This window comes from Corvus moneduloides, chromosome Z (genome assembly GCF_009650955.1).
Source record: "Corvus moneduloides isolate bCorMon1 chromosome Z, bCorMon1.pri, whole genome shotgun sequence".
Lineage (NCBI taxonomy): Eukaryota > Metazoa > Chordata > Aves > Passeriformes > Corvidae > Corvus > Corvus moneduloides.
Genome location: NC_045511.1, coordinates 62,843,296 through 62,870,262, shown reverse-complemented (window position 1 = coordinate 62,870,262; position 26,967 = coordinate 62,843,296). Strand labels below are relative to the sequence as shown.

General features: G+C 35.8%; 1 protein-coding gene across 50 annotated transcripts in view; it reads right to left on the bottom strand.

The window, feature by feature from the left end:
• The window catches only part of PTPRD (protein tyrosine phosphatase receptor type D), a 1,180,356-nt gene that overhangs the window by 76,204 nt on the left and 1,077,185 nt on the right, over window positions 1–26,967 (bottom strand). For 26 of the 50 annotated variants that reach the window (XM_032097314.1, XM_032097313.1, XM_032097327.1 and 23 more), the window contains 5 exons: window positions 23,176–23,266; window positions 17,056–17,265; window positions 13,599–13,759; window positions 8,229–8,243; window positions 5,781–5,893 (listed from right to left, as the gene is read on the bottom strand). In XM_032097314.1, the coding sequence (XP_031953205.1) occupies window positions 5,781–5,893; window positions 8,229–8,243; window positions 13,599–13,759; window positions 17,056–17,265; window positions 23,176–23,266 (590 nt within the window). The remainder of the gene's footprint in view (window positions 1–5,780; window positions 5,894–8,228; window positions 8,244–13,598; window positions 13,760–17,055; window positions 17,266–23,175; window positions 23,267–26,967) is intronic. The other 24 variants (XM_032097321.1, XM_032097325.1, XM_032097339.1 and 21 more) reach the window with 2 other exon arrangements.

Sequence of the window (26,967 nt, the reverse complement as noted above, 5' to 3'; positions counted from 1 at the left end):
CAACAGCTATTTTAAAATAATTGCAGATGTAACTATAACATTGTAAAATTTTGCCACTTTTATTCCAGAAGATTTTACGTTCTTCAAAACTTGATCAACTATTCTGGAATGAAAACAGTTTCTGTTCTTCTGTATCACAGACTGAGCTCTAACAAGGAGACTTAGGATCTCCATAGCCTCATAGCAGAAGCACCACTTCTGAGTGACATGTAAAGGTCACCTATAGTGAGAAAAGGGGAAACTTAATTTTCAGATCCTGATCTAAAAATATTAAATACAATAAGATGTCACAAAAACTATGGTCTAAAATCCATCTGAAGCCTGTACCTCTTTCAGGTGCCTTAGCCCTCCATCTGAGACATGTTCATATGAAGAGCTATGAACATGATGTATGACATACTCATTATGAGAAAGCATTTTAGGCTGTTTTTGCCACAGAAACAAAGCATAGTATTTCCTTCAGCATTGCCATGATTCTCACAAATGGTGGTTGAGAGGATAAGCTACACAAAGAAGTTTCCTGCTGTCTTGCAAAGCAGGTGACTAAATCCAGACATCACTTTTCCCACCTTTTTTTTACTTGCACCCTTTTCCTCTGAACATGTTTTATAGTTTTTCTGCTTTATCATGAAAAAAAGTTTGTGGAAATTCCTTAGCAACTCAGGGAATAAGTGTTTATTGAGCACTTATCTAATTAAAAAAAAAAAGTCTTTAACTTAGAGCTGTAATAGCTCTATTTATTTTTCTTGTATTTCAAAGCATCTTATTTATTTCATAAGATATAATGAGATAATAGTTTAATTGGCACCCAATTACAAAAATTACTTGTAAGTGTGACACATCTTATAGTTAAATGAGGATAAAAAAATCAGTCACTTTTGAGGCATGACTCAATTTAGTTCTCTGGCTGATTGGCAGATTGAAGTCTCCCTGAGCCTTGGATCTCTCAGAACCCACTCAAACAACTTAATTTCAGTTAATTTTCCTCTGCAAGACCAGGCTACCTTATTTGATGAAACCTTTTGTGAAGTATAATTATTACCCCTTCTTTATCTTAAGTTTCCCACGTGGCATAGAGACTTCTAAAATTTGTGCACTAGGTTAATGATTTTAATCCCGTGTTTCACAGGAAACTTGTAGAATGGTAAGAAAGTGATAGACTTTTCCTCAGTTATTCCAGTTATGGAAGAATAACAGACTTAAAAATGAAATCCTACTGAGATTGGATATTTTCATGTTTACTCAAAGAGAACTTGGCACTGCTGTGACCCACTCACTGGCATATGGGCTTATCTAACACATACACATTTTTGGATAACACACACAGGCATGGGATCTTGTTCTCAGATACAGAACAGTGGGCTATTCCAAATGCCAAGGCAAAATGTGTAATTTATCTATGGAGTTACTCCATCCAATGAGGGGGGAATCCAGAAATGAATTGGATCCTTGCTGAACAAGGTAAGATGGGAAACTCTTTAGGTTAGAGCTCTTTAGGTCTCTTTAGATTATTGAAGAATGTAGTTCTTTAATGACATGACAATAAAAAGTGAAAGGAAAGCAAGACATTTCCTGTGCTGGTAGTTTTGACTGAGAAATTTTATGACATCTTCACGCTGAATTGACAATTTTATGATAAGTAAAACGTATTTGTGCTGAAAAGAATCTCTAAATATCACCAAAGATAAAATATTGCTTTCCCATATTTTCTGTCAAAAATTTATACCTAATCACCTGTATTGGGAATAATTTATTAATTGTGGCTAGAAATTCAAATTTACCCCAAGGACTTAGCTTTCAAATTATTTTGATATCTATACCTGCTCAGGTCTTATATACAAAATATATGATTGATAGCATTTTTGGAATGAGGCTGTTTAGAAATCTTTTAATATACTAAAGTTTATGACAATTGATAATTTTATAGGAGTGTCTCATTCACCTCTCCAAGTGAAAACTGCCAGTCCAGATATGCCAATATAATTTAGAACTTTTTTCTCTAACACTTCTGTACATTACAGATCCATTTGAAAATTTTTTCCTCTCCCACTGGAAGCCGGGAAAGCTCCAAGCAAACTGTGGATGCTTTAACACTCTAAAGAAATAAATAATTAAAATAACAATTATGTCAAATCATCTACCTTGATGCACTTGTACTGAAAGTACATTCACCGCTCTGTCATTTATTTTATCTGTAGGCAATGTTGAGAAATGCCTCACTGGATGAGGGCGACAGCAGATTTGTCAGTAAAAAGAACCTAACACACAACCACATCAGCCCTTCCCTTAGTTCCCTCCTCTGCGGTACCCCACTGTCTAGTTCTGCTACCATGTAGAAAGTAAAACCCATACATCTGAAAGTGAAAGTCCAACAAACCCAACAAATCTGGTATCTGTAATGTATATCCTTTCTGTAGTTTCTCTAGGATCATCCTAAAAAATTTCCTATTGCATGTTATTTGATGGTGTGTTGCTGGTTGGGAGTTGGATAAATATTCCAGCAGGATCTAAACATCTAAGCTAAATTTAGCCAGATTTTAATGACATGGTAGCCCTAATTGAAGTTAATGTGAGTTAAGGGAAATTCGGCTTTTGAAATTGTGCACAAGAACTGTACCTTGACTTCACTGTGACTGTTTACATACTAAGAACATGTTAATTAGCAAGTGTAACAGAGTAAGACAAATCTTCTGGGGTAAGATTTTTCTCCTTGATATTTGGTTGTATGCTGAGTAGTATAATGGCCTGAGCTGTGTCCAGGAGTCTTACATAGTACAATAACAGGAAAAAGATCATAATTTGATATCTGTACTGTATTTTTAATAATAATTTTAGTTCTCTAACCTGTGAAAAGGATTATAGGAAAGAAGAAGAGTTCCTAGCAGAAACAGATCATATTCTGCTCAAATAGCTTCACAGAAAACTGCAAACTTCACAGATAAACTATAGCCCTGCAAGAAGATGTACGCCTTAAATCCTCTCCAGTTCTTTTCAGATCAATGAGGTGGAATTACAGTGTCTACAAGTGCCACAAATTCTGCCATTTCTTAATAACTTTACTATCTCAATGTAAATTAAGAATTAATTACAATAAATTAATTTTATATATTAGCACTTGGCAGCAGGGTTTTTTTCCTCACATTTCATTTTAATTATGATGAATACTAAATAGATAGGTAAGATTATGCATCTAAATAAATACAGCACAGAAAATTAGGCTTATATATCTACTTATTATTCCATTATTTATTGGATGTAGAGGGAAACATAGTGATGATTGATGAGGAAAAAAGCTGAGGTAATTAATGCCTTCTTTGCCTCAATTTTTAATAATGATATCAACTGTTCTGTGGGTACCCAGCCCCCTGAGCTGGAAGACAAGGATGGGGAGCAGAATGAAGATCCCCAGTCCTGGAAGAAATGGCCAGCAACCTGCTACACACTTAGACACACAACTGTGTGGGACTGGATGAGATACACCCAAGGGTAGCAAGAGAGTTGATTAAAGTACTCACTCAGCCTCCTTCACTTATGTACCAGCAGTCCTGCCTAACTGGGGATGTTTTAGTAGACTGGAGGCTTCCAAATAGGACATCTATCAACAAGAAAGGCAGGAAGGAGGATCCAGGAAACTACAGGCCTGTCAGATGCTGGGGAAGGTCATTGAGCAGATCATCCTGGCACCCTTTTATCAGCAATTGTGTGGCCAGCAGGACCAGGGCAGGGATTGTTCCCCTGTACATGGCACTGGTGAGGCTGCACCCTGAGTCCTGTGTCCAGATTTGGGCCCCTCACTCCCAGAAAGACATCGAGGTGGTGGAGCATGTCCAGAAAAGGGCAACAATGCTGATGAAGAGTCTGGAGCACAAGTCCTATGAGACGCAGCTGAGGGAGCTGTGGGTGCTTAGCCTGGAGAAAAGTAGGCTGATAGGAGACCTTACTGCTCTCTGGAACTGCCTGAAAAGAGCCATGTGTGGGGCAGTCTGTTCTCCCAAGGAACAAGTGATATGCGAAGAGGAAATGGCCTCAAGCTGCGCTGGGGAGGTTCAGATTAAATATTAGGAAAAAATTCTTCCTAATGGAAGGGTCATCAGGCATTGGAACAGGCTGCTCAGGAAAGTGGTGGAATCACTGGCTCTGGAGCATTCAGAAAGCATGTGCTTGTCATGCTTCAGGACATGGTTCATTGTTGAACATCGTGGTGCTTGGTTAATGGTTGGAGTCAATGATCTTAGAGATCTTTCCCAAACAAAAAAATTCTGTGATTCTATTAAGCCATTTACTCTAGTCAGTATATAACTGTATAGAAATAACTACTTGTTTTAGGCATAAGCTAGACATATTAAGAACAATATTTTTTCTTCCCATGTTTCAAAGATTTATATGAACATTTCTTTCACTGTAAAACCCTTTAAAACTTTTATGAAAGTGCTGAGTAACAGATGAAAACTCTACCCAGAAATAATGAGCCTACATTAAAATTGTAGCCTCAGAAGGACACTGAATAAAAACTTTCAATTATTTTCATTTACTGCATTTAAGTTCCTATGGTAGACAGGTCCCAGAGCATGTCAACAGGATTGCCACACCAAGATGAAATTAAATTAGAAGACATGCTCCTAAAACACACCTAATTTGCCCCAGCTGCTAGGAGCAGTGTACTGGAACAGACTAAAAAAGCAAGGCTGGAACAAAACTCAAGCCTCCAGACTCTTCCCTTTCTACTTCTGCCATGTGCATGAAGTGTGGGTCTTTAGACAAGTCCATTACTCTGCAGATACACTCCTTCTGGGGCAACATTATCTCAATGCAGTCACTGTTTAGAAGACAGGAATTCACTTAACCCTTTAAGTAGAATTTAGTATCTCAACTTCAGCAGCAAATCCTCAGCATCTCAAGCACTTACTTTCCTTCTTTTATGGACTTGAATTCACTACCTTTTGTACTTAATGTAGTAAGTTCGACAAAAACACGAGGCTCATGAAGATTCAGCACCTAATTAGCATCAGACTCAGTGCAAACATATTGTAATAGAAAACAAGTCTACTGGGATATAATTTGATCAAAACAAAGCCAATTTAAGTAAAGTTGACTCCTACAAAGGTGGTAAAAATACAATTTAAAGTATTTGTCTCTTAGTGCTTCTTGACTATTAGATTAAACAGCTTTAACAGTGATTAATGAAAAAAATCATTCAATAAAATATTTGGGAATGTGTTGCTTCTGACCTCAGAACTACTGATATATTAATATCCTCCTTGACCATAACATGTAGCCTTATCTTCAAAGACAAGACCATTTATCTAGTTATGTATTTCTCCTCTGTATTGTACATTTGCAAACCAGTGGAACTCACAATGATGTTAACATATTACCTGATAATGCAGTAGATAAAAGGGAAGCTTATTTTCAAAGAAGTGTCCATAAAAATATCATTAATAAACAGAGGGATGTACATTTCCCAGAAATATTTTCTAGTATTATTAGATTTAACTTGCAATTTTAGCACATAAAACACATCCAGACAGCATATGAGTCTTTGGGCTCTTCTTTATAAAAATTCAATTTTGTTTCATGCAGGCTTTTCTTTTAAATAAATTACAGAATTACTTCCAAAGCTAACAAAGAAATATATTTTGCAGCAAAAAAACCCACCAAAAAACTCCAACCCCCCCCAATCAAAATACATATTTCCAAACAATCGATCTTCCTTTTCTGTAACGGGATCAGTAATCAGCCTGTGACCACAGAGCTCTCAGTGAATTATTACTGTCTCTTACCCGGAGTTTGAAAGTTAAGGCGTCGCAGCTCCACTGGGTCTGTGGGATGGTGAGAGGGGACCTCCTTGCTGTTGGGTATGCTGCTCTTTCTAGAATCAGATTCAGCCCTCTTCCTGCATGGAGAAGGTGAATACACATGAACAGATGATAGACGTGTTAGCTTGACAAAGGTGCCTGAGTGGTTAGAATTATATTCTGAAGGCAAGATGTTTATTTCTGAAAAAATATTTGATCCAGTGTAAAGGTAATATAATTATGCATGGTGGGTAGGAAAACCTACAATTTGAAATGGCAAAATGGTCAGAGAGAAAATAGCTGCATTCTGCCCTAAACTGTTCCTCCATCCTAATACTTTACTATTATAACATTAAACTTATAAAAATTCAGACAATTCATTATTTTAAATGCTACCTAGCTATATGTTTATAAAAAAGTAGCCAACTCTTGAGCTAGAACACCCCAAGTTATTGTCATTAAAGATTTCTTATTTTATACACAGAGCTCTGCATTATTATATATAAAAAAAACTTGCATTCTTTAGGTATTTTTAATATGAGAGAGAACAGTACAGAAGACATCAATTCCAGAAGACATCTATTCTTTTTACATTCTAGGAAGTAAGAACTTGCTGTTTCCTCTCATCTCTTTAAGAGCTAAACTATGTAATCTTCATATGTCTGATCACATCTACATATATTTAAAGCTTAGATCTGTATGAATATTTCTAATCAAATTAAGACTTTCACTGCAAAGGAAGGAAAATAAAAAACAAACTGAAAGAATGAAAGAGAAAGAAAGAGAAAGAAAGAGAAAGAGAGATAGAAAGAGAAAGAAAGAAAGAGAAAGAAAGTTGTCTGTTTTTCCCTTTCTCCAGAGAGAAGCAGAGTCCACGTGTGTTCTGACTGATATTTTTGTTAAAACTGACTCCCATTATCTGTATGTAGCATTATCTGATGTAAAACATGGAGAACCATGTTACATGAAGAGTAACCAGTCTGCATTCTTATACAGAAAGTGTCATCTTTCTTCACGAGATATCTGTGGGGTCCTGAATGAAAACATAATGTGGCTGATGTTTTTTATCTAATATAAAATGAAGAAGCAAACAGACGAAGAGCTATGTGAAAACAGAACTGAGATTATTTTAAGGCTAATGATAGTAGAATATTTTCCAGGTGCCCAATATTTATGTTAACATAATGCTGCTTTTTTTTTGCAATGTGACAATGCTAAATCTGATTACTCCAGTCAATTTCTTGCTGCTCTTGAAATAATGAAGACCAGGTGACATACAGTGAGATTTCAAAAGTTATGCAAAAAAGCCAAAAGCAAGACCACCGCAGGAATTCTTTGAAAGTCACCAGTCCTATGGTTTTATTGAAAAAAAGTAAAAATGTTTTACTGTAAAAACACTCCATCTATTCTCCAGCAAATACCTTAATATATGTATTAACTTCTCTTTAGTGAAGCAATAAAAATTTAAATCTCATTTTGTTTTTAGTCTTTTTTACACAAAATTATTATGGATAAACTCATTTGAGATTCCTTTCTTTTGATTTTGACTATTCCAAACCCTATCACAGTAGCACAATGCCCTGGTACTCTTTCTTCTCACTAAAGATGTGTGATGTAGCTTTCAAAAAGTCTTTTAACCTGTATTTCCTTCTCTTTATGTCTAGGAGTCTTAAGTTTCTGGGACTGTCCAGGGACAAGCTCCATTTAACTTTCTTCCACTTGAAAGTTAGTACCAGGCTACAATTTCATATTAATCTAATAAAAGCACTAAAATCTCTTCTAATCATGTATCTGAATATTTTGAATACTTATAGAATAACAGAATGGTTTATTATGTATTATTAATTGGAGGATCATTCTTGGGGTTTTTTTAATGTCTCCAGCCTATAGAAGACATCACAATTCTTCCAGATTGTGCAATGATTTCAAGATAGGTGGGGAAAAAAAGTTCCACAAAGGACAAATGATATCACTGTGTCATTTTCACTTGTAGAACTGTAAGTCAGCGTTGAATTTATGTGTATGGAGCATTACAAACATTCAGAGCAGCTAACACTTCAACTACAACCATGTATTCCTCCAAGAACTCTGGTTGTTGTGTACAACCACCGATTTCACTTCACTAAAACAAATAAAACCATATAAGCATTGTCGAGCTCTGCTACCTCTTGAAAATTTACCTCATGGAGACACAAAAAGAAAAAAAAAGCCAAAACCCAAACCAGTTAAACTTTGCTGCTTGTATTACATTACTTTTCAGTGCTGTAAATAACATAGCAAATCTTGCAGTTGCCCTCATATTGACAGATTACGGCCTACATTCACTTAAGACTGACAGATGCTTTGTCTTAGATCACTATCATGATGATTTCTTTTTTCTCTTTTTTCTTCTTTTCTGTATTAAATGAAGAGTGATTATTTTTCACTTCTCACCTGTCAGGTTTACTGCTCCATTTTAATGCAGCAAGGAGGGAAGAAAAGGTGAAATATTAGTTGACCAATAGCACAGAGGATAAGCATGAAAACAGGAGATACAAGAAATTTTGATTTGCAGTAAAGATATATAACTAAACCAAATTAAGAAATGACAGCTCATCAAAATATTCAATATTTGGAAATCATTGAATTAATGGAGGACACAAGGTCAGGTCCAAAGCGAATCTTCTGTTGAAAAATACACCTTTTTTAAACACTATCTACCAAGAAATGAGACTTCAAATTTTAGCCAGTGAGATAATGGAGAATGGGTGTTTAATTTGAGCCATGAAAGTAATATTAACATTACATTGAAAAATTACATCTCACTGAGATGTATCTCCCTCTTACATTCTAGAGAGAAGAGGGATGAGAAGAGAGAGGACAGGAAAAATGAAAGTGGAGAGCAGACTGGAATGGGAAGGAGAGAAAGGGAGAAGAGGAAGAGAAAAGGAAGTGACGAACAAGGTTAAATACATGAGATACATAAGAGTTGTACTAAATTTAAAAAAATAATAAAAGAAAATTTCTAAAACTATTTTACAAAACCAGGTAATGAAGTAACAAGAAATTTTTAAAGGTACCCTGGAAAGCAAGGGCACCATAAATCTTTTTTCAATTAAGTATTACACGCCTTTTTAGATTTAGAATGAATGTCATGTACTAGAGGTCTACAGTGATCTGTAGAGATCTGTAGTGATCTATGATCTGTAAAGATCAGGTAAAAAGGAAAAATAATTTATTATCTCTCACCAACATATTCTATTATACACACACACTGTAAATGCAGTGTTTATCTTTCTGTGTGTTGATCATAATAAACAGGGGTTCTACAAACATTTAATAGCTTGTACTCTGGAATGACCAGATACACACATTATGAAAAAGTCTTTGAAATTCTTCACTTAAGATTTCCCTTTCTCCTGTTTTGCATTTCTGTGCTTTTTTTTAACATCAGTTTTTTTTTTCCCCTTTAGAAGCATGTTTCTTCTTATATCTCAAGATTCAGCAGGGGACCAGCAGGTCAAAGGAGGTGATTTTTCCCCTCTACTCCACACTGGTGAGACCCCACCTGCAGTGCTGCATCCTGTACTGGGGTCATCAGTACAGGAAATACATGGATCTGTAGGAGCAGATCTAGAGAAGGGTCACAAAAATGATCAGGGGGATGGAACAGGAAAGGTTGAGAGAGCTGAGATTTTTCAGCCTGGAGAAAGGAAGGCTTTGGGAGACCTTACTGCAGTCTTCCAGTACTGAAAGGGAGCTTATAAAACAGACGGGGACAGGCTTTTATAATAGTGCCCATAATGACAGGACAAGGGGTAATGGTTTTAAGTGAAAGATGGTAGATTCAGACTAGCTAGAAAGAAGACATTTTTTATGATGAGGGCTATGAAACACTAATTAACTAGATTCCCCAGAGAGGTGATGGATGCCCCATCCCCAGATGCTTTTAAGGTCTGTGGATGGGGCTCTGAGAAACCTGAGCTAGTTGAAGACATCCCTGCTCATTGCAGGGGGCTGGACTAGATGACCTTTCAAGGTCCCTACCCAACCAAACTAATCTATGATGCTATAATTCAGAGTGCCAGAGTTACTATGTTCAAAAGATTTAAGTTTAGGCTACAGTTTTCTGAACCAACCAAAAAGCTGCACTTCATAAAAGCAAACAACACAGTGTCTGTCAAGGTGGCTTTAACTTCTCTTCCTTATAAATGGAAAGGTCTATAATGAGGAACTTTTTGCTCTTCATCAGTGGAAAACTGAAATTAGGGAATTTGTGATTTCTTAAAAACTAGGAGGAATAGCCACAAAAATTCATTTGTTAAAAAAAAAAGAAAAATAAATCCAAAACACAAGAATGAGATGACAGGATGCCTCATGGGGACATTCACTCTCCTATCTAGTTTTTCCATTTCTGAGAAACACTATACAATTTCTAGAGCTCTTTAACACTCACTAACTAAGTCCCTAATCAACAAAATCCTATGTAATTGAACCTGTATCACACACTTAAAATATATGTAAACTGTGACTCAAGCAGACCTCCTAAAGGTTAGGTATTTCGTCTAGGGTGAAACATCTATCTATCTAACACCATCTATCTAGCTAGGTTTGCTTTTGTTTGAGATTTTGGATATACATCTTACTATGCTGTATACGATACTCCATGTTTGAACAAAGAAAAGATTTATTTTCTTGTCCACAAGAAAATGGCCAAACAGGAAGTGAGTTTTATCTTATTTACTTGGATCTCTTGATTTGATTGTTTATAAAGTTTAATAGATGGAACGATCTGCTCCAAAATAGCTGTCTCCCTTCACTGCATCTGCAGGGTGGCTTCACTGCTGCAAGGACAGAGAACACTGAACTGGTTAATGGCCAAGTCAGTTCCATTTGCTAAGACATAGTCAACCACAACTCAGGAAAAATAGTTTTTACTGTGAGGATAGCTGAATATGGGCCCAGGTTGCCCAGAAAGGTCACTGAGTTTCCATTCTCAGCTATACGAAACTTGCATGGATATCTCTCTGAGGAAACTGCTGCAGGTGGCCGTGCTCTGAACAGGGCTGGGATGAGGCAGACTCCAGAGGTGTGGCCCTTTGATTCTGTGAATCCGTGAGCTCGCACACAGTATATTTATTAATTGGCCTCATCTGTATTGGCTATTGTATCGAAAGTATGTCTGATGTCAATAAAAGGTACTCTTTCAGTATTTTTCCCATCTATCACTGTTACTTACTAAGCTGCAATGACCTTTTGGCTATATTCTAATATATGATCCAAAAACCTGTCTATGAAATATCTTTGCTTTCAGATTTTAAGAATAATAAATGCAGAGGCAATAACCTTTATACAACTTAGCAACAAATAATAAAGAGTTCACACATGCATTCCTTGTCTTTGGCACAGTTAAATACACTTCAAACCAACCCATGCAACTTATCCACACTATCTAATAATGTCTGTTTTAAAGAAGGGCAAGACTTCTCCCCATAAAATTCTTTTGGAAACTGCAGTCATAATTTCTCTGTGATTGTAATTAAAATGTCTAAGTAGTATTGTAAATCATGAGCTTAGTGGTCCAAGTCTGTTCACAAAGGTTTCTATGGACAAAGGGAATTAAGCATAGTTGACCTTTATTTGAGTTACTACTCTTTGCACTTCAGAAGACAGTCATTTCTTGGTCATCCTCTTTGCACTGCATATCCTTTAACAACATCCTCTTCAATATTTTTTGTATATATGTTCATAATTAGACTGATGCCCTCTACCTTCATTTTCTTTTCTCACTATCATACTTGTTACACTCAAACCTCCATATATTCTAGAAATATAAAATTTTCTGTATCCATAAGAATTGCTTGTTTGCCTGCTTTTTTTAAACATATTTTTCCCATCTAACTCCTGTAGCCACAGTGAATTCATTTCGCTCAGAAATTAAATTGCACTGTTTTCTCTAAGCAATATGTTAAATATCCCAACTGTCTTGTCATTGCTCTTGTACCGCCAGTAAGTCTATCAAAATCTAGCACTAAGCTTGCATTCAGGTTACTCTTGAAAAAAAAATCCAATTATATACTACATTTTTACAGAAATGAAAGCTCATAGAGGACCACAGGCTGCTAAAACTGCAGTCATAATTTCTCAGAGGTAATTTGCCAGATCAGTGCTGTTTAACAAATTAGAGTAAAAAGCTGAAAATAGAAAAATAAATAAATACATATGGACATTTGCCCGAACAGTTCTAGTACACGTAGTAAATAGCAGATGGAAAATATGTCCCCCATTCTCAGTGAATGACAATCTCTTCACACTACTGATGAGCAAATCTTACCTGCTCATATGTGGAATATTTCCTTTTTTTTTTTGGTTGTTTTTTTTGGTAATAGATTTGAAGATTGTTATTTTGGTTCCATAAATGTAATTAGTAACTCCAGAAGCAGTTGCACATCTGCTTAATATACTATTGTTTGGATACCTTTTGTAGTAGGGGAGACAATTTACTTTTAATACTTCAAAATATTCAGACAAAAGGAGTATTTTGCTTTTAGCATGTCTCCAATGACCAGTTTTTGAAGTGATGGACAGAAACAGAGTTGCTAACTAATTATATTGGCTAACACTGTGCACTAACAGAAACATTCAGGAGACAGAGCACCTGCAAGCAGCAGACTATGTCTTGTGCTGCAGTATGATTACAGCCCTAAAACCATTCTATAAATGTGTATCTATTTGGAATACAAAGGCGAAGTTAACTCTGGACTGGTTGTTTACTGTTGAACAGAGAACTCTTTCCAAAACCTGAAGAGAGTTCTCTTCATGAAACTTTAGAGGTATTTGACTGGAGACACTGAAGGTGGGAAGAGGATACAGACTTGTATTTAAAAATTTATGTAGGTAACAGCATCATAGCCATCAGTTTTAGAAGACATACTTCATTTAATAAAATTATTCTGAGTGTGCCACCTCCCCAGAAATTTACAGTGTCTTTATAATATTCCTCAAATATACTTTATCAATATATTTCAAAAATGTATTAGGAATGAAATATAAAATTAAAAAAACCTTTTTGAGTTCTATTCTTTGGTTTTGATTTAATACCTTGACCCCTGTTAACTCATTTACACTGTAAAAGGCTGCTATATAAAAATTATGGCATCATACACAGTTTTCACTGAGTATATTTTAAGGCCGAGGGAAGTCCTTTGTGTAATAGCAAAACTACATCTGTGTCATAGTGAAAGAAGAATGAGTGGAATTTGATCTCATTGCAAGATTAGTAGAAACAGCTATTTGATGTCTCTTTAATCTCTCAGATCAGAGCTTCAAATTCATATGGATACATTACAAAAATTGAGGCCAACTGTCAAAAGTAAAAATTCAGATTGCTTGAGTGGAGATGAAAATCACATTTAACAACAAGCTGAATGTAACCCCTAATGTATTACTATTATACATCTATAAACAAGTTTTAAAAAGTCAAATGTGCAAATTCCATACATATTTATGTGCAAGCACATATTTATTTTCTTTGCATACAAATGTATCTTTGCATACAAATGTATGCGAAGTGGAAAAAACATTTAAAGGCAGAAGTGTTAAATATAGTGTCATCAGCAGAAAAATGTACCCACATACCTGTAATTATTGGAAACTTTCAGTCAAAAATTTCTGCAGCATTCTGGAAACCATTAATAAATTTCAAAATATCCCAAAGCAATGACAGTTACTACTGTAGCACAAAAATACAGTGTGGAACAGTATTACGAAGTGACCAATATACAGGGGAAAATATATAGTAAGAAAACTAAAAGGTAAACGTACCTTTTATAAAGAAGTATAGCAATAACAATACAGATGATAAACACCACTGCAAGAACTGGTCCAACAACCCAAATCAAGCCTTCTTCCTCATCTGTAATTGGTTGGGGATCAAGATCCATTGACACAACAGGATCTGAATATGGGCTTGTTGCATACATGGTCTATGAAAATAAAAATAATTCTTCCTTAATCACAAAGGAATACATTTAAAATATTAACTATCCCACATCTAAGATAAATGTATAAAAGATAATGATGCAATGAACACAGCAAAGTGGAAATGCTATTTTTCTTGAAGCCAGGTAGAATACAAACTTGCAAATTGAAAATCGTGTTGTTATTACCACCTTTATTTTGTGTTCCACATATTAGCAGTGATCTGCAGACAAATCATGTAGCATAGTCCTTGCAGAGTACTTTGGAACTTAAGCAGAGAATGGGAAAATGAATAGGACACTGAGAATTATAACCCACCAGTTACCCATTTTTGGGTTCTGTTTTAGTTTCATATTGGCTTAACACTTTCTTCCTGCATGACATGAAAGGGTACTTTTGACAGAATTATAGATAAAGGGGACTGAATGTAGGAGGTTCCTTGAAAAGGGTTTTATGGCAATAGCACAGTGCATTTTGACCAGTCAAAAACTGTATGACAGAGTATACCTTCACAAGGGGGAGACAACTTGAATTTAAGACTGAAAAATGGGGGAATTCACTGTAGAATATGAAGGGAAGCTAAACACTCAGTCTTTCATAAGGATGAAACTAGAATTATGAACCAACAGAGGTTGCTGAAAATCTTTGCTTTACTAGATGGTGTAAGGCCAGCTGGCCTAGGATAAGACCTGTGATAAGAGAATTTTTTTTTTTTTTAAATTCTTGACTGACCTGAGATATTTGATCTGTGGCTGAGTGCAGAGTTAAAATTACAGACTGGAGAGGCTGAAGAGCCAGCCTGCTAAAGTTGGATCATTTTAAGAACTCTGTTACAGGAAAGTCAGAAGTGGAGAATCGTTTGTACATATTTCTTCTCTGTGCTGGAGTGTCTTCATTAGCTAAACTAAACTAGGATTTGAGCTACAGCTCTTGCAAAGGACTTAAAAACTTGATTCAGTAGTAGATCAGAAATGTCAGCTAAGACAGAGTAAGATAACCGGGAGAAGAGATTAGCTTCCATTTATGTTTGTACTGTACTCTGACAGATGCCCTAAGCCAGGACAAGTGTTACCAAAGGAGAGATGGTTTTTTACACTTCATTTGGCCTTGTTTTGGGCTCTGGGCTACAACAGTGTCTGGGGGTGATATAGGATTAGGATGGGCAAAGCTGAGGTGCTTACATTTACTGAACTAGCACCTATGCCAACAATCTCCAGTTATATTATGGCATTTTACTACACATGGCACCTGGCACCAAAACCTCCCTATGTTTTAAGTCTGTGATCATTGTCTGGAAATTGGGGACTCTTCATGTTCCACTCCTGAAACACCCAAGCAGACTGATTTTTTTTTTTCCCCCCAGGTTTAGTATTCTCAGAAGATAAAAAAGGGTTCATTGCTACAAGAAGAAACTCTTAGTATTTAGCCTCTTGCTTTTGAGTGGACAGCAAAAATGCCTGGAAAAAGATATAGATGGATATTGAGGGCAACAGTATAAACACTTACTACCTTTTCTTCAATAAATAGGATTTTGCTTTCAATTTTCAACCATCCTGTATTAATGACTAATTTAAACTCATTTCTGATTTTAAAAATTTATCTTATTTTTTCCTTCCTCTTGATGACATCCTTAACATATTTATGGATTTTAATCATAGCTCTCTAGCTCCCCTTTTACTAAGTTAAACAAATTCAGACCTTCCCATGACCTCTTTTAATTAAAGTTCTCTATTCTACCAATCAACAGAGAAATTCTGTGCTCTCTGAAGAAGAAGCCTTATGTAAAATGTAACATCAGAATATCAAGAAAGACATCCCTTACAAGTTACAAATCATACATCAGTAGGGCCTGTAGTCCTAGAAGAAAACCAGCTATATATGCTGAGAACTGATACACTGGAACACTGAAAGTCACTGAAAGTTGAATCTCACTCACTCTTAAAAATTCTTCACAGTCTGTGACTACCTCATGCTACTCAATCACATAAATGTTTCAGATGGCATGCTAAACCACGTATTATCCATAGCCTAAGTACAGTAATGTCTTTTGAAATCTTTCAAGAGCAGGACCCTATACAGGTCTTGCCTTATGTGTCAGTTTACAAAACTATTTCTTCCCACTTTTTCATCCTGATTTCTAAAAAAGCAATAAATTTAGGTCATTTATACCTTAATTAATATTAAAAAAAGCCAAGAAACTGCACTTTGTATTGAGAAGATCAATTTTAGTACAGGTAATTTATGACACATTTATGGCCACTTAACTTCATAGTCAGCAGCTATCTACCTTCTCCAGTTTGAACCTTTTTGATGCAACACCTTCAGAATTATCTGTCTAGGCAGCCTGTGTCAAAAAGTGAATTTATGTTAGAGCTTCCAGGAGGCACTTACTTTATTTTCAAGTGAATCTATGTATCCAAAAATACCCAAAGTGGAACTAGTTTCTCATTGTGCTTAAGTAGGCACAGTCCATTGACACCACGAAAGGAATTGTAGTGTTACACACTGCAAGCATTTGACTACAATTCAGAGTATTGGTGTTGGAGTTTCAAGTGATTGAACCTGCAAATGTACCTGTCAGGTTTAGTTACCAATTAGAAATGTACTGTTACACACTGTAAGTTAAAATGCTAATATGTATTGCACCTTTCAGAAGTCTTATATCTGTCCTCTTTTTTTTCTTTTTTAATACATTACACACATTAGGTTAACTCACCCATAAAGGGATGTAGCTACAAAATGAATTAAGTAAAGAGAAATGACAACTCATTATTTAGTTTACCTCAGGAATTCTCCCTATTATTGAATTATTTTCTAACTTTCAAACAATTTATTGATAAAGTTGTTTGGAATGACTGTAACTAAAGAGGGTAGCTGTGCATGTGTCTAGCTCAATGGATTTTTCCAAGAATCCTGTATATGCTACACCATTATTCAATGGTAGCATCAAAAGGCAGCAATTCTTTTAAACACCTAGAGAAAGATCCTGCTGCAAAGTTCATGTCTCAGGAGCTGTGTCCATGCTCACAAATAACACAGCATGTAATTTTCAAAGGATCACAGCACATCTAATAAAAGGTCATTCTTAGGTTTCAGTTATTCACAGAAATAACACAAAGGTGAAAGCAGAATAGAAGAGTTTAAGGAATTAATGGGCACTGAGTTAGGAAGCATTTGCTTTAAAGGTGTTCTGACATGTAACAAAAAAAAAAAACTTTAGGGAAGTGGAATAAGCATTGAAAAAAACGTTTTCATGATGGTGCAAGGTAATTTCGAGATTGAAAAACATTAACTAACTTACAGATTCTGAGTGCTCCATTACAGCCAACACGAAGAAGACATATTCTTGACCACTCTGCAGTTGCTTATTCTCAAATCCACCGTAATGCTTCTTATCCCCCAATGTGAATTCCGTAGGAAGAACTTCAAAGTGAGCTGCAATATATGGCTTTAATTCAACTTCCCTCCCAAGACGAATGCTTCTGCGTTTCCTAGCTATCTCCTTAAGCAGCTTTAGAACGAAGGGAAGGAAAAGGGGAGAGAGAGAAAGAGCAAGCATGAACAGAAAGATAACTGTAAACAATTTTAATGTAACTTATCGACAGTGTAATGAGAAATTTTAATGCATGACCAGGAACTATAAAAAACAATTTATCCACATTTCATGGGACATACCAGTATTACTAAATCAATTCTTGCAAAATCTTCCAATTTCCTGTCGTTCTTGTTAAGATAAGATACTAGGAGGAAATTGCAGTGCCCAGACTACAAACACAGTTTTTAGATACTGTTGTGTCTAGGAGGAGGTGGGGAAAGGATAAGAAAACAATATACCTTTTCTGAGCACGTATAAATACACACCTTGTACTGCATATTTTATATGTGTGTATGTATGTATGTATGTATCTATCTATCTATCTATCTATATCTATATAAAGTCGGTCATAGAATAGAATCATTAAAACAATTATGTTGGAAAGGATCTTTCAGATTGAGTTTAGCCATTAACCTAATACTGCCAAGTCCACCATTAAACCATGTCCCTAATTGCCACAACTACACATCTTTTTAAATATCTCCAGGGATGGTGACTGAATCACTTCTTCTGACAAACAAAGCTAAAATTTACATCAGAACATTTGTGACAAGATTAGATGCTAGGCTCAAACTTAGAAAACATATACTAACTAACAAAGGAACTTAAACTCAGCTAGTATAATCTATTGATGAATTACTTATTAAATCAGACAAATGCTTCTTCGATATTTTTATTGCTTTAGATATACAGCCACTCCACAAAAATTAGTCTGATTTGATAACAGGGAGTCTGAACTTCTCCTGTGTGATAAATAATGACTTCTAAAGCCTCTTTATGGTTTTCCTTGTTTTTCACTTTTGAAACTTATTCAGTGTCCTGTAGTCTTATAGTTAAATCACAAAGTTTTCTAAAGTCATAGAGTTGTTTAGTCTTTTTAGCATAATAACAGTTGTAATACAGTAGATTAGCACAAAATTCATTGCTAGGAGGAGGAGACAGATCTCCAGAGTGAGAAGGAGATTTAAAAAAAAGATACTAAAATCTAATCTTAACTATATATATTAATTTTAAAGTACATGTTTAGTCAGGGAAGCTCTCCACATAATCATGGACTCACAGAATGTGCTGAATTGGAAGAGACCCTCAAGGATCATTGAGTCCAACTCCTGGCTGTATACAGGAGAGTCCCAAGAGTCACACCATGGGCCTGAGAACACTGAACTCTGTCAGGCTGGTGCTGTGACCACTTCCCTGGGGAGCCCATTCCAGTGCCCAGCCACCCTCTGGGTGAAGAACCTTTATCAAATATCCAACCTAAACCTCCCCTGACACAATTTCAGACCATTCCCTTGGGTCCTGTCACTGTCACCAGAGAGAAGAGATCAGTGTCTCCCCTCCACCTCCCCTCACAGGGACGTTGTAACTGCGATGAGGTCTCTCCTCAGTCTTCTCCAGGCTGAACAGACCAAGTGACCTCAGCCACTCCACAAATGGCTTCCCCTCAAGGCCCTTCAACATCTTCAATGCCCTCTTGATTTATACCACAGCTTAGTGAGCATATCTTTTTGCCTTTCCCTCATGGGATCATGTATTTTGCAACTACACAATTAACAATTCCAATGCAAATAAAGAAATCTAATATTCACTCTGCTGCTGAGAAAGAAGCTTTTAATATTGAATACTTTGATACCCCTTCTCGCGGACTTAAATATTTCAAGGTTACAGACAGATATGAAAGCAAGCATCCACTTGCATCCAGTCTTCCTTAATATTGAGGGCATTTGGATGTTATACCTTCAACGATCTACTGCTTTCCAGTCAACTGCTTTCCAGCTCTAATGCTGAGTCTGTTCCCTGTTGCAGAGATTTTACATCCATTTAACTCTATCAATTTCCATGCCATGACACAAAAGCTGGTACAGTGCAATGGATCCCCTGAGCAAAAAAAGAACTGGCCATAATTTGAGATTAGAAATCATTATTCATTACTCAAGGACACTATTCCAATCAGCAGTCCATATTTCTCTTTCATTCTTCCGAAATAGTTTAATGAGCAGCTAGAGTCAATTTGCGTCGTATAAAAATGAGGGCAGCAGAGAACCGTAATATTGAAGAGATTTCTGTTTAGTTACTTTATTGAAGGTGACTCTCGCATCTGTTAGTAGCTTCCTATGCCCCAGGTAGAGTTACTAAATGCAGAACATGAGGCAGAGACTAATCAAAGTTGGTTCCAGGTTAGATCAGGCCTTATAGGAATTGCTGAGGGAAGCACTCTGAAAAGTTTGTCTCTGTATGATGCCGCATTTTATAACAATGGCTATGCAGAGAGCTGAGCACTGGCTGTCTGGAAGCGTGCCGAAACATGAAGCTAAATACTAGAGTAGCAACAGCGTATGCTAGCTTAAAGTCAGGAGCCACAAATGCTACAGTTCTAGTAGAGGTATACAGCTTGTGCCATCCCTGACTATAACTGGTACTTCCATGTATCATTTCCATTGGAATTTAAAGTTGTGTGTCTGCCTCAACTAAATTCTTTATCATGTTTCCAGATTAGAGCATATTTACAATTTAGATTATAAATAACTCATAATAAAATGTCAAAATAAGGTAGGAGTACTGCAATCAAAATTAGACTGAGATTGAGAGGCAAAGAAGAATGTTTGATCTTGATTATTTCTCGCATTTGAAATAGTAACAGAAAATACATATAGTGGAAGAAAACGCAATGCTGAAATACAGTATTAGAGTGATCAGAAACTGAGTTTTGGCAATGAATGCTAAAAGTTAGTTAGCCTGAGTCAAATAAAATCAGTTCAACTTTTCAAAGGTGGTTATTCACCACCAAAGGCCAGTTAAACTTTAGTGTGTTTGTGTGAAGATAAAAACTTTGTCAGTAAGACTGATTACACATGACTGAGTAGACCTCAGGTGAACCTCCAGCCTCATTTATGTTTCATATGTAAATGGGATGGTGCCAAATATCATTACTTGCTTATATATCTCCCATTGTACTTTATACACAGATTTCAACAAAATTACTGAATTCACTTAAGACTTAACATGGAAATCTTTGTTTAGATTTTACTGCTTACAGATCTAAAGTAATCCTACTAGGTAATACTTACTGCAAATCATAATATTTTTTTCTGTTTCATTTATTTGCGTGACCTGCCTATTTAAAGTCACTAGACCTCATGATAAATAAAATGAAATTTTGCGTTAGTAAAAAAGGACCGAATCTCTGATAATTATTTTTTTCAGATACCAAACATCTAGTCCATTATGTGCTCTTTTAAAACTAGGCATCTGTCTTGGTTTTTTTCAGAGATGAGGTTCAAGGAACTGGAAGATTAGGTAACTACAATAAGGCTGAAGAGTCTTTTTGGACTGCCCAGTTATGTAATTCAGTTAATATTCCAGAGCTGTGTTATTAGCAAATACTTTCCTTCTGACAATCTAAGCAAAGTACTTGGAACATAGTTCTTCGAAAAATCTATTGCCCAACCATTTCTGATACTTGACACATATCCGAGATCATACTAAAAATATAAATATGCACAAGTATCCTCACTTGACCATAAGGAACTATTTGTTCAGAGAATAGGTTCTTTGGGGGGGGGAGGAGCACATTGGTTTGGTTCTGTTTTGTTTTTGGTTTTTTGTTTGGTTGGGTTTTTTTTGTTGTTTGCTTTTTTTTGTTTGTTTGCTTTGTTTGTTTGGGTGTTTTTTGTTGTTGCTGGTTTTTTGGTTTTGGGTTTTTTTCAGGTTTTTTGGTGGGTTTTTTTGGGTGGGGGGGTTGTTGTTGTTGTTTTTTTCCAAATGTATTTATTGTGTGTTCACAAGCTTGTCAGGAATAGTATACTTAATAAAAAGCATACTTTCCAAACTGGAAGCAAACCAGTCTTCTAAATAATAGAAGCTGAAGGTGTTAGCATGATATGCAGTTGCTACCTGCTTTTAACGTTTTTCCCTACTCAGTTCTTGCTATATGTGTTGGAGGCAATTGTAAAAGATATATCAAGGGGTTTAGCTCTTTATCAGAAATAATTTTCATTTTCCATTGAATGCATACCTTATTTCTTCCATCATTAATTCTACAATGTGGGCTCAATTATATCAATAGAAGTGGGAAACAACCCATTCTGACACAAATATTTCTGAATTAATAAATGCTCTTTATCAATCTGTTACACAGACTAAGGCAACACAACTTGCAGGATGATTAAAATGGCCCTTTGTTATGGGAATCAGCATAGATTCCCATAGAATTTAATTGCCAGAAAGTTCAATGTCATCTGGCACCTATCCTTTAATCTATTAATGCTGCTGAATGTGACTACAGTCTTTGGATGTTAAAAGTGGGTGGCAATACTCAATCAGTTTCCATTACTGTACGGATGAGGCTGTCAGAGTTTTACTGTTTAACTGTATTTGATGTCACCTATGACTATGATCATGAGCTGATGGCATTTACCATCCAAGTTCTTTCAAAGGGAAGAAGTTAATAGATCAAAGCAAGCCATTGTTGCAATTGAATGAAATGAGATGATCATATAAATGAAACTGCTCAAGAAGAAACACAGGGTTGAATCAGCCAGTCATCATGCCCTCCTCTGAACTGTTGTTTTTAATCCTCGGATTAAGGATTTGCCTATTGTTGTGATAAAGACTGAAAGAATTCCGTTTGTATTTTGAATACTTTCTACGATAGTGTTAGTTTGGTGAAGATCTTTATTTTCCCTATATTTTGGTGCAAAATCTGAAATTTATATCCATTTGGACAATGGGAGGAGAGAAACACTTCCCAGTAATTATGCCGAATGTGTTATGCCGAAGCATATGGTGAGGTTATCTCTGTAACATAAAACTCTTGAATCCACCAAAAGAAAATAGAAAAATAAATGGGATCCAATCAAAAAATCACTATATCAGGAGTAAAAAAGCACCTGATTATGGTCTTTGAATTGCAGAGATATTACATGCACAAATTACCATAGCATCAGAATGACATCTAAAATCTTGGCCAGATACAACTAGAGCAATAATAATACCACCACCTGACTTTTATAAAAGTCTCTCATATGGGGCCCTTGAAAGAGCTTTAAAATCATAAACATTAGCAGTACTACAAATTTACAGATTGAAAGAAGAAAGACAAGTTTGCATGAGCTATACTGTCCTTCAGTAAAACAGAAAACAGAGGTGAATACCACTCTTCCTGGAATTATTACTGAATCAATAACGTACTGAATTGATTTCTGCCATTGCTGGGCTTATATCTAAAATGAAAGTAGTTCCCCCCTTTGGATTAATGTCATTTATAGTTTCAAATGATGACACAATATTGCTCTTTTCTTCCTTGTTCATGCATTTATTTTTGACCACAAAGTGTTGGTAGAATGGAGGCTACTTCTAACCAGAAGCATTACAGTATATGAAAATCAGGTAAAAACACCACCAGAAGGTCAAATGTTAAACTGCAGTACAAATTACAATTTAGCATTTGTTACAGACTTAGTAAACACCTCTAATGAACCAGACCTTTATTACAGTTCATATTGTTGGTGATTAAGCTTTTGCTGACAACTCATTTCACCTCCTGCACTTTTGCATCACTCTTTCCAACAGCAAAAGAATGAAATATTAGTGTCAACAAATATCAGACATTTGGTATTCTTTATTGCAACTTAATGTCTTTACTTAATGTCTTCTCATTTAAGTAATTTGAATTTTTGTTTTAGTCTCCACAGGCTAATTCAAATACCAATATAAAGTATCCTGACAACCAAAACTTTTAAAACCATTGAGTTAATTACATAAAACTAGCAAGATTGCTACGTTAATAAAGGAGAAGAAAAAAACTCCCCAAACCATATACAGTACCTCATCTAGTTCCATTTCATCTGGACTCTCCCATGGTTTGATAAACTTTCCACGAGACCTCTTCAAAGGCACAATAACTATGTAATAGCCTCTGTAAATGAAACAGTTGGACAAAAGTGAAGTTGAAGGAAAAGGAATAGATAAATTGGTGGAGTAGGTCTGTTTAGAGGAACTTAAAAGTGGTATGTTGAGAATAAACTGCACATTAATATGGCACTGCAGCTTTCCAAACATAGCTGTAAACATTCACAATCTTGAAAAAAAATGGTAAAGCATTTGACAAACAAATGGCACCAATTACCTGCCTTTTTGTGTAAACAAATAAATATTTATTAAAAAATTTAATTATAATGTACTAAAATGCCTACATGAAACACAAGAGCCATAGGTTATTTGTGCGCTGCCACCATCACACTGGGAAAAAAACCCCAAAGCCCTAAATTGAAATATATTACCATATATTTAAATCTCAATTACCAACCCATCTTCCCCTATTTTAATGTATAATCAGGGTAGTAGGTTAACAAAATGTATTTGTTAGTGCCAATATTATAATAAAGAGAAAAGAAAGCAAACCTGACATACACTGCACCCATACGCTCTTCCCTTTTGGCAATCGAGAGCCATCAGCTTTAGCTACCTAAGTATTCTGTTCACAGTCAAATAAGAGAGCTTGATACATGCTCTTTTTATAGCTAGGATTTGCAAATTACATCTATTGGTTTTCCTCAGAAACATTTTCCTGAAAATATGTTCTTCCTCCTCACCCTTGGAGACTAGTAAATTGTATTTTCTAGTATGGCAGAGATCTGGTACTTTCATTGTTTACTTCACAAAACCTGGATATGCGTCAGGCAGATCCTTAACTTCACATTAGTGTGAAGGAAGAAGCAGTAGAATCACAGCAGCAGGACATGCAGAATAGTATAATATACATCTTCTTGATCAATACACTTGTCAAAAAATCAAACACTCTCCATCTCAGGGGAGAGGGAAAGAAACTGGTTTTCTTTGTTTCTAGTAACAAGAGCTTATTAAGGTGGTTCGGGGTCCCCATTATGGAAAATAATTTTACTGTCTCATGGGCCATCTCCTCTTCCAGTTGGTCTTTTTTTACAACCCGTTCAACCTTCTGCAAAACTACTAATTTTACTCATGCAGTGCAGCTAAAAATCCTAAGTAATTAAAAAAAAAGGAGTCTACAGAAAAGGAGCTGCCTTACAATTGATAAAAACCATCTCAGTCTAAGCCAACTACGTAAACTTTTTTACCATACCAGTGCAAGCCATTGATCCATTTTAATCATCTCTTCTTACTGAAAGCTCTTTCCCATAGAAGAAATGTAACAAAACTTTAGATTTTCAGCTCCTGTAGAAATTACATGTATTCATTAATTCTTGTGTTAAGAAATTTGTGGAAGTTTTCTGTGGAAGTACTGAGCTCCAACAGGAGTGCTGGAAAGAAGTGCTGCCCACAGATTTTTAACTAGTGCTCACTAGCTGTATTCCAGTATTTTCAAAAAACATCTGTGGCATGCATTCATCTAGTGACAATATTATAAGCCATCTTTTAAAAAGATGCAAAACTGTTAGCTGAACCCAGATTTTAAACCTGCATAGGTCTATTAAAAATATTTTGAATAGCAAATCCTAGCAAACACTGACTTATCCATGTATACAATAACAACCTACATATCTTTAACAGATGCCTAAGAATCAAGACAAAGAAGAACCGAGAACTTGCCCCCTATGCCTTTCAAACATCAAAGATACATACTCCTCCTTTTCTTTCCTTTTTCATCATCTTTTTATTTTTTAAGCTAGTGGAGTGTTCATACGTTTTTCTTTTCAATCAAGGAACAGCCAGCATGTAAATATAACTTTCACTCTCTTTCTCACTTTCTTCATGAAAGTCTCCCCCATAACTTTGAAAATCTACTAAGACTTCCAGCACACACAGAGTAATTTAAACTGAAAGAACAAATAGATCAATAGTAAGCAGAAAAATGAAAATGTTCACACCAATATGCGGTGCTGCAAATTGTGACAGACAACAAAGTTCTGTGATTTTTAGCTAACTGCAGAAAATGCAGCATGTCCTGAAAAACATGGTTTTTTTACAGTTTACTTCATTACTTGCTTGTTTCTTTTTAGGTTGGGTTTTTTGGGCGGGGGGGGCAATAGGAGGGGGGGTGACAAATGAAGGGTTTGTTTGGATATTGTTTTATCTACTGCGTGTTTGAAAAGCCAAAGTCTTCCACAAAACTCTGTTTTTACTTAAGACTTTACAAAGACGTAAGAGATTCAGAGAAACATGAACTGTCCTTTACTGATAAAAATTGCTCTGGAATAGCCCAAAATACTAAAACAAAGAAAAATTAAGAATTTGCTCCCTTGAGATGAGCAAAAGAGATACATTTTCCTAATCACAAGGTGAACTCTGCACGAATTTCTATGCACGAATTTCTATCACCATCAAACATTGACAAATACTACCATTTTAATTACAAAGATTACAAAGCCTTTTATAACATTACTGTCAAACTCATTATCTATACTTCATAAGAGCAAACCGTTACCTGTTCCACGTTCTGTGTAATTAGTATTACTGAAAAATTCTCAGTACTTCATTTTAAGCTAGGAACAATCCTGAGCATATATAATGTACCAACAGAGAAACAGCATGTCTAAAAATGTCAACATAACTACTACATGAATTTGTTCTTCCCATAAGAAGACTAATGCATAATAAACTTACTTATTCTAGCAAGCATCAGGTCAGGTTTTTCTGTTCAGTATGTAGTTGCTTTGGTATGCCTGCTCCAAGGGTCAAAGCAATCTTTGTTGTTGTGTTCTACTTTCTCAAGCCTGATCAAATCTTCTTAGAAAATACATGTATGAGTAGGAGATACATTATTTACAAAATTGGCAGTTGGACCCTGTAGATTTAATGTACCTTTTCTGATGCAACTAAGCCTCTTTAACTTTTTTACACTATTAAAAAGAAGGGAATTGTCTTTTATTCCAGTGCTATCTTCTGCTACTGTTTCATCAGCTATCCTGCACGTTTTTCTCTCTGTGAATGCTCTGCCTCATAAATCTTTTTTGACTCATTCCATCTTCAGTCTTCCTTAGCTGCATTTGTTACTGACCGCATCTTACTCAATCTAATGATAATGACTACATTTTTCAGTTTTTCATCCTTTTAATGTTTCAAAGTCATTTATTTTTTGACCTTACCCGCCTCAAAATCTTCCGTCAGTAATGAAAAAGGGGAGCAGCTTTCTACAAAGCTGCAAAAATCCACCAGGGAGAGGACCAGTTGAATCCCCAACAGCATTTAATGACTGGTTCATTTTCCTCCCCATTTCTTTTACATTACATATGGGAACTCTACAGACCAACAAGAATCCCTATAAGCAGAGCAATAACACTTGATTGTATCATGCTTCGTGTTTTCCTGGCAAATCTTTATTGTCTAGCCTTTCTAATCCCTGCTGACCTGTGCTCTCAGGTCTTTAGTCCTATTTCTGTTGTTTAAATTTTCACACCACCTGTTCCCTCCCAAAATCTATGTAACCTCTAGAAAACTTCCAATGTTTTTAGCAAAATCACTTGTTTTCTTTCTGAGACCAGTGGAGAGGACCTGGTATTTTTATCCCAATAAAAACCATCAGAATTAATTAACCTGAATTAATTTAAGTACAGTAACAATTCTTTAAAACTCTGAGTACTTCAAGGAGCTACAGCAGGGTAGTTATGCATTGATGGCTTATCCATTCTTTTTGAGATG